Here is an 8,919-nt window from a genome sequence, read left to right as displayed (position 1 = left end):
TTTTAACCTTTGTTGTACCTGAACATTAATTACTAGTATTGGAAGTCTCTTTTGATGGTTATTATCCTTTGACTAGATTATTGTTGGTACATGTGTATAAATCATTCTACAAAATATTGACTGATGGGTAATGTTTTCATGTTAATAGTCAAAGCGTAGTGTAGCATATACTACTTTCATATTAATTTAAATCTGATACCTGAACCTATACTGCATTGGTTTACTGTATAATCAATCTATGTATTTAAGTGTGGTACCTGAAGCTATGCTGCATTGGTTCACTGTATAATCAATCTATATATATACACTAGGTTTTCCGTAACAATATACATTCGTGTATTACAAGTTTACGCATATTGTTTGAGTTCATGCCTTTTTTTTTCGGTCAATAGAAAAGATTCAAAGGGTAACAACACAAAATGACAACATATCCCATAATTTGTTTGATTGAATATCTGCTCGTACATTGTATGAATATGATTGACTCCATTGTAAATCGGTTCCTGATCATGACTATATGCTCACATCAGTTATTACCCCTGATCATTAACACAGTATATAACACTGTTACAATGAAGTGGAAAAGATAACACTTTCCGTGTATCCGTTACTTAGTGACTCCTTTTGTCTGTTTCAATGCAGACGTTTTTGAAAAATGTTGTGTTGTATGACAGCAAACATCTTAGGCGCATGCACACAGTATGGCTTCAAAGAACGTTTTAAAGAAACCCACAAATATATTTATGTAGCTCGTAAAACAGCCAATCAAATTGAGACTTGACGCAATAACCGTACACATTTAAGGTATTTCAGAATAAAACTGACCGATTTATTTACGCAGTTCGTACTACACAGGTTCATAATTTTTTTCAAAGCGGGTCATAAGGTAATGAATACAAGTTCAATGTAGTTTTTTTTTTGTGTGTGTTTCAACATAGCATGGTCGAAATTGTTTTGAAAAAAAATGTAAGCGAATCTCTCTTACGTATGAAGTCCTCATTCACATTTACACGCATGATATAAGTCATTCTTCCTCTACTTTCGTTCTTTTTCAACAATTTAGTGAAAGTCACGTGCTCAACCCTTCTCTCTGTGGACTCTCTTATTGTACCCTCACAAATTCATATGAAGTATATGCTACAACATAATATAGTACAATACGTCTAGTTCTAATAACACCACGGAAATTTGTATTTGAATCTTTGTTATCCTCCTATTGTTCTTCCTGAGTTTCTGGTCGATCCTGGTGTCCATATTGTTGATGATGTCGTTCATTGTTCACATCTATTCTTTCACTTGCAGTTCGTTCACTGAATATTAATATTTGTTTTCGTTCTGTTCGTTCTTTGTCCGTATCAATTCGTTTTCGATCAGTTTGCTCTTCTGATTGTTCTGTTGTATCAAGTGTCTGGAACATGTCGGACGGAGTACCCCCTGGTTTTACCAATATACGGCTTTTTCGGCGAAATGATAGTGGTCTGTTTCTTCAATCTATTGCCAATAGCATCAAGTATATTACTGATTTTTTCAATATTGGTTTGTTTCTCATTTGTTTCTCATTCACATTTTGCATTTCGACCCTTTTTTCCTTCATCATTTGTTTCTGGATTTTAATATCGGCTTGTAGCCTTACAACTTACATTTGTGTGTGTTTTTAATTCGTCTTGAAGCGTTGATATAACAGAGCCCTTATTCTTTAATGATACTATTTCGTTGGTGAAGTTTTCTGTTAGTTTCCGTTTGTTGTCATCTTCGGGTTTTCGTTGTTTCTACTGTGAGATTCTATATTCCATTGACATTGTCACTGTTTCCTATATGTTCTATGACAGTTTGATGAAGATATCCGTACGAGAATTATCATCTTCCTCTGTTATAGTTTTTGTTCCCTTTGATATAGACTGCTTCAGTTTAGTATTATTTCCAGCACATAAGTAAATGGTGCATATGGCATCGGCTTATGTTTCCCTAATGATTCTCCGTTATCACGTTGTGTTCTCTCGATAAGTTTGGCATCGCTGTTACTGTGTTTTTCTTTCCGTACGAGTACGAGTTGGTCTTAAGTCATGCAAATCGACAGGAGAAAGGAGTTTTTGTATTTAGTTGATCAAAGCTTGATCTAATCATGGAAGTATAATATCTAGACTAGATATTATACTTCCATGATCAAATTATCTGAAGCATATGTTCGGGTCGTTGAATTGACTGTCAGACACCCCATTCTGTAAGTTGTTAATTTATCCGTTTATTTCCAGTGGATAAATTTTCCAGGTTTTTCTGTAAGATTACATTGAAAGAGTAACCAAGAGAACCAAGGTTCTGGTGGTAATCAAAAGAATGTAATCCGGGGCAAATACCAGACATACAGTAACTAAAATAATACATACAAAGTAACAAAAGCAAATGAGGTACTCGGACTCCACTAAAAACTGGGAGCATGGACCAGGTCACCGGTAGGGTTAGCGTCCTCTATAGAAACACCCGCCGAGTTGCTCATAAATAGTCAAGTCCGAGGTAGTTGAAAGAAGAAAGGAAAACTATTACACGTTGAACAAATCAGTTTTCATGGCGCAGATGGATACACCGTAACGATCCACGAGTTACTGATGACGACCATAAGACTTCTGTAGTGATGACTTCAATCGTGTAGCAAAACAACCCTGTCCCAGAAGCCTAATTGAAAGAAGTCTAGAGCGATACAAAAAGTCTGCATAGTTACGGCAAGCCCTGGCATAACATGTAAGTTGTAATATGAAAACTCCATACGCAGGTGGTGAAGGAATGTTGCCAAAGATGAAAGGAAAGTTGACAATACGGAATGAAAAGTCATCGCGTTTGTCTCATAGTCTGGTCAATAGTTTTCGTTTACCATCTAAGTGTAGGTCAAGATATGAGGCTGACTTATCAGTGTCTGACGTATCCTTTATTTCCTGTTCTTTGGGGTAGATGTGATGTATAAAATCACCAAAACTAGGATTGTTTAACGATAATACGTCATCTATATATCGGAAACGGAGATTAAAGGATTTAGCTAAACGATGTTCTTTCTTTTGGATCAAATCTCCTATAAAGTCAACCTCATAAGAGTGAATGAATAGGTCAGCAAGTAGAAGCGCACTATTTGTTCCTATTTGAATGCCGACCGTTTGTTGAAAATTGCATCCACCACACTAGCCATATAAAAATAATGTTGTCGATTAAAAATTCCAGCATTCTTAAACATCTTCTTCGGTATATTTGGAAGATAATCTGGAATATTTTTTTTTTTTACAAAGTATGAAGAATCGCTACTGAAAACTACAAATATGTATCTAGATGTACCGTCGATGTAACAACGATGTATAATGTTTTCGAGTCGGGATTTTAACGGAGTATGGGGAGTAGAATTATAAAGTCTCGTGTTGATGCGCATGTGATACAGCTTTTGTTTTGGCATGTAATTATAACCAAGAGAAAACGGACAGCCGGACCCCTTGGACGTTTTTAGGAGAAACAGAATTTCATTGAACTTTAAGTGCTGGACATTGTTTATTTTATCGTGTTAAGATTTTCTTCGTATCTATAATATCTATATTAATTGATTGACATTTATTTATTTGTAATTGACTTTGGTCGCCTAATAGTTCTTTAATTCCTTGTTAATCTTTATGTTTGTCAATGAGCTAAGAAACCGCCTCAAGCAAATTTGTCAATATAGCAATTATCGCTAAATGATGTAATACCTAAAGAATTCTGAATGTTGTGTAAGTTTTTTATGATTCTCTGTACAAAAATAGAATATGTTTTTTGTCTAGTTGAATCGGGGAGTCTGTCCCTGACTTCCGAACTGTACACATGTATTTTCACCAGATGTAAATAAAGTTGTATATATTGTACTGGGACTTTGCAATTATTGCATCTCATGCCGTAAACCGTTAATTATAGACCAAATGCATAAAGAATGTGTAACCCGCCAATTTGAAGGGTTGTTTAATACTCAGTACAATGTCGCCCTACAATGATGTTTTTCAAGTCTGAAGATCCGATTATAACATTAAAGGAATATTGCTGCTATAAAAATACAAGTACCTGATCTTACACCTGATTTGAAATGTCGGGAAAAGGCACCAACTTCTTGATTTAAAGATTAGCATAAACAATGTTATGCAATGTATATTATGTATTTATCATTTTTACCAATTCAACACATGAAAATGAAAAAAATTTCATACAAGAGGGGGGCGCAAACCTGCTCAACCTCCCCCTCTGGATAAACCACTGGTGGGATTGATTTGAAATATAAAGGATGGTTTGGAGACTAAACTATTCTTAGTCGAACTTCCTCCTCTGGCGATACCAGTCTGTGTCCACACGTACCCCTTGTACAACACCAGCCTGTGTCCATAATTCTATACATAAAATAAATGCGTAAATAAGTGTACACGTTCTCTCAAAAAATGAATTCATTATTATGGATGAATACTGCGCATGTCCTGATGAATCATAAGGTTTCAGTTTTTTTATATCATAAAATATATTTACAATAAATCAAGGTACCAAACAAAGGGTATTCAGTTAAATCGTGACTGTATAAGTTATATAAAGTAGCAAACAAAACCCTATGGTCTATTGATCTCATAGCTAAGTATAGATCTACCTGGCTGCTCAGGTAAAAAAGCTCCCCAATAACCGTCATAAGACTCAAATACAAACAAACATGGAGATTGGAACGAAACTGAAGGCGTGTGTGTTCATTTCTGTGATTGCCCTGATTTTGAAGATTGTAGCAATTGCAAGTCCAGGATGGACCGTGGTAAAAACTGACATTTATGTCAATCCAATGGATGACATAATGCCACAGGATGACGGAATGCGGGTTGATGATACACAGCTCATGAAACCCCATAAGGAGCAAGTATATATATCTTTCGGTTTGTGGTACTACCGAGTCTGTAAACATGTTGGTGACGACGACGACGACGATGATAGTGGAAGCAAAGAAGACAGTAGCGAAGAAGTTGACAGACCTGAGGTAGAGAATGACGACAGACACCACAAAAGACATCACAAAAGACACCACAGAAGACATCACCATAAATGCTACCATAAATGTTACAGAAAACAAGAAAGGCAAAGGATAGACTGGGTTGGAGAGAATGAGGACAGTAAATCTGACGACAAAATGGACGACATCCCAAAAGAATTTCGACAAGCCGCGGACTTCATTCACAGTTCAGTGGGTAAGGACATGTATTAATTAATTATTGTATTTATTTAATTCAAAGTATGGATTTATTTATATTTGAATCTTCAGAATAAATAGTCAAATACTAATGCTTTAATATTGAGCAGTTGCTTATATCTATTGAGTCCAACAAAGTATTATTAAAGACATATTTAATACATCAAGCAAAAATTATTGATTGGTTACAGAAAACCTATATTAATTACTCCAAATATATACATTCCTATAAATCAATAAGCCACAGGAAGAGTAGAATTAAACAGAGTATTTGTTTGAAACCTGATAGCAAAATACATTTATCTACATGTAGTTGTCTCATGTTCATAGTATCATTTGAAATGTGATCCAAGTATAGACAACTTATTCAATTTTTTGTTTTGAGCGATTGCCAAATATGGAGTTTAACATAATGAAGATTATTATGTTTACTTTTCAATGGTTTGTTACGCACGGTTTCATTACATTCTTTGTTAACTTGTTAGTTTACTTCATACGGAAGACTTTACCAGGTACTTGAAAAAACCCGTCTTTTAAATTTTATATGAAAAACACGATAAAAGTTTTATATGTTCCCGGAGACTCGAGACTGTCGACAGAGAAATAAATGTAGAAAAAGTAAATTTAGTATGTAATGATCATTCAGTGGTTACTTGGTTACTAGAATTTTACTGTTTCAAAAAGTCTCACATTATCCATACTCATTACTTAATATATAATGCGTAATGAATGTTTTACAGAGGTTGCCCGACACGCCCGTCATGAGCTAGCATGGTATGCATCTGTCGGTCTGGGTCTGGGAGTAATTGGTTTGGTTGGAGCCATACTATACACTCGATATGGCGGTTTGGGAAAACACTCAGGAAGATTGGCCTGCTCAACACAAAGTCTCTCGGGTAAGTCACTCATTTGGACTTGGATAGTTCAGGATAGGAGTAAAGGGTTTACAATATGATATTTAGTAACTTAGTAGTATTATAATGGATACATTTTATGCGTTAATGAAACATTTTGCACTCTCTATGTAGAAATATATATTTATTGAAGGTAAAATTAAATTATGTCCAGATCCTTACTTTCCCAGATGCAGAACTATGACACTATATATACCCAGATAACTTTTTATGCAAAGGCTCACTTAAAGGTGAATTTATAAATGTTTGGGCTATTCTGATTATCAACTTTTCTTTTTCAGCTTTCTTCTACTTCATGGCTATCATCAGGGTGGCTTCATACATGGTCCAGCTAAAGGGCGGTATAGCTTACATGGGAAATGGCTACATGGATATCGACTTCTTATGCCCATGGTGTCTCTGGGTGGCTGCCGTTGGGGCTAGTTTGATGGGACTGGTTGCTTTGTTCCATATGTTAATGATTTCCAGAGACAGGACCAGTCAGAGGTCGGAATACTATTTACACACCGAGAAGAATAAGATCCCGATCATTGCCCCAAAAGGGTATGAACAACTGATCGTGCCACCGATGTATGAGGAGGCTGGACCTCTTCCTGAGAAGACACCTATTCCATAGACGTTTAGTATCGGTGTATCTGTTGTTTAACCCTACATGACCTTTTTGTTAATAATATATCATAAAGAGATTTATTCCTCTGATTTCATTTCTAACCAAACTTTTTACTACTTATATATATTTCAATGTTGTATGTTGGTTGTTCCTTTAGGGATGGTATTCCATGATTATCGCTACACAAGGCTGGCTGGATTAGTCCTAGATTGTTGAATGTTCATTTTAATGATAAACAGTTTTTTAAATAAAAGGTTATTTTGAAATTGTTTCGTGTTTGTTCATTTAATGATCAGTTTGCATTTTTTTATCTAATTCAACACAATATAATGGCGTGATTAGATTTATGATATCGCCTTAAATGTACAGATTAGTGTAGTCTATTCACATATTTATATTGTCATACCACACAACACAAATGAGTAGTGTTTAAATATTAGAATGTGTTGCAATAAACAAAACGATAAAACACAAGAGGCTCTCCACGAGCCTGAATCGCTTACCTGACAAACCATACATTATTAACCAACTTAGTACAATATGTATAGAAATGTCCATCCTTTATGAACCGAAAATTTCGACAACTGGTCATTACGAACCGTAAATTCCTACTGCTAGTCATTACGAAATCACAGCCATGCATTACGAATTTCAAAACAGGGCCTCAATACGGGGCCATTATGAACTAAATCAAAATGGCGTACATTTCTTAAAATAAGTGACAACTTTAATTAAGAGTGACCTAATAATTCAATTAATTAGATTAGGATATTTAAAGTTGCTGAAAGATGGTACCGGGCCTAAGTAGTATGTTTAATCTTGAGCTTTAAATTTACGATTTGGAGGGTTGTATAGGAAAAGGCAACAAAAATGAAATCTCGAAGCGGGAGCACATATTTTTCTATACAAAAATGTTTAAGAAAAAAAGCGACTTTCATGTTTTCAGTGATTTTAAAAGACGAAATATGCAGTCAAATCTCATTGTTTTGAACGAATCCAGGGGTTGAAATTAATCTTCAAAGTAAATTTCTTTTCTCTTTTTACTCACCTACCTTGTGCGCTCCTCTGTCAAACGACATTTGGAAATAGCTTGATTCCAGATCAAAATGCACTTAAAAACACGGTTTTTACGTAAAAAATTGCCAAATTATTTTTTGTTTATTTTGTTAATTTTATTTTATTTTTTTTGTGATCACATACTAGGACAGTATCAATTAACCTAAGAACAATGACGGAAACAACCCAAATATTCCGTAAATTATGGATATCTGAAAATTCATGGTTTTTGTCGGGTATCGGTTGACTGGTCACGTGATTGATTAGCTCATGAATATTCGTTTTTGTGATCGCAATTTCTCCATATAAATTATTAGGTATGTTTAATCTTGTACTTATCTATAAATTTACGATTTTTTAGGGGGATTATTGGAATAGACAACAAAACCTTCATGATTTATTTTGATTCATCGAGATATGAACTTATTTTTAATCAATATGAAATCATATGTATTGGTAATAGATTCTGACTATGTCCTGAAATAAAGTTGGTTAATAAAAGTATCAATGCACGGTCTTTTCCATATTGGCCCTGTAACATGCTCTTGGTATTAATAATGGTCTCGGATGTCTGTAATCGCCCTCGGTGTTGCCTCCGACCATTACAGTCATCCTTGGCCATTATTAATATCTCGGGCATGTTACAGGGCCAATATGGAAAAGGCCATACATTAATACTATACTATTAACTAAGTAAGTAAAGGTATCATGCTTTGTTACCATGTTTGACAAACACTTGTCGAAAAAGAGCATATATTGAAGAATGATTAAGTTCAAAAGAGTACCTGAGGAACTGTAGAATGTTGGAAATACCTTGAAAGTGTTTTAGAACCTCTGGAAAAAATTTAGGCAGGAGTCCCCCTATGCCCTGTTATTCCTCCAGGTCTGAGGGGGTATTAGTCCAGTATATATTTGCTGCAAAAAATGGCCGCCAAGAACAATATTCAACTTAAAACACCTAAATTCCTACAGATGGAATCTGAGCAACTTGTGAAAATGGTCGTACAAATGGTAGCCATTTTGAAAAATGGGCACCTATTTAATAAATTCAATACTGCCCAGAATTCAACTTATGGGTAGCTTTCATTTTCTTTATTCTTCTATAGTTGAAGGGGAAAAGG

General features: G+C 35.0%; 1 protein-coding gene across 1 annotated transcript; it reads left to right on the top strand.

Moving 5' to 3' along the window:
- The first annotated feature begins 4,603 nt into the window (after positions 1-4,603).
- Positions 4,604-7,008, top strand: LOC148616002 (uncharacterized). Its single transcript, XM_088582620.1, has 3 exons — positions 4,604-5,216; positions 5,959-6,114; positions 6,414-7,008. The coding sequence occupies exons 1-3, from the start codon at positions 4,694-4,696 to the stop codon at positions 6,746-6,748; spliced, it is 1,014 nt and encodes a 337-aa protein (XP_088438746.1). The 5' UTR covers positions 4,604-4,693; the 3' UTR covers positions 6,749-7,008.
- Positions 7,009-8,919: the final 1,911 nt, after the last annotated feature.

Source organism: Perna viridis, chromosome 5 (genome assembly GCF_037379345.1).
Source record: "Perna viridis isolate PV_CMFRI_1.1 ecotype Kerala chromosome 5, ASM3737934v1, whole genome shotgun sequence".
Taxonomy (NCBI): domain Eukaryota; kingdom Metazoa; phylum Mollusca; class Bivalvia; order Mytilida; family Mytilidae; genus Perna; species Perna viridis.
The sequence above is the reverse complement of the archived record's forward strand: the minus strand, read 5'-3'. Positions and strand labels throughout refer to the sequence as shown.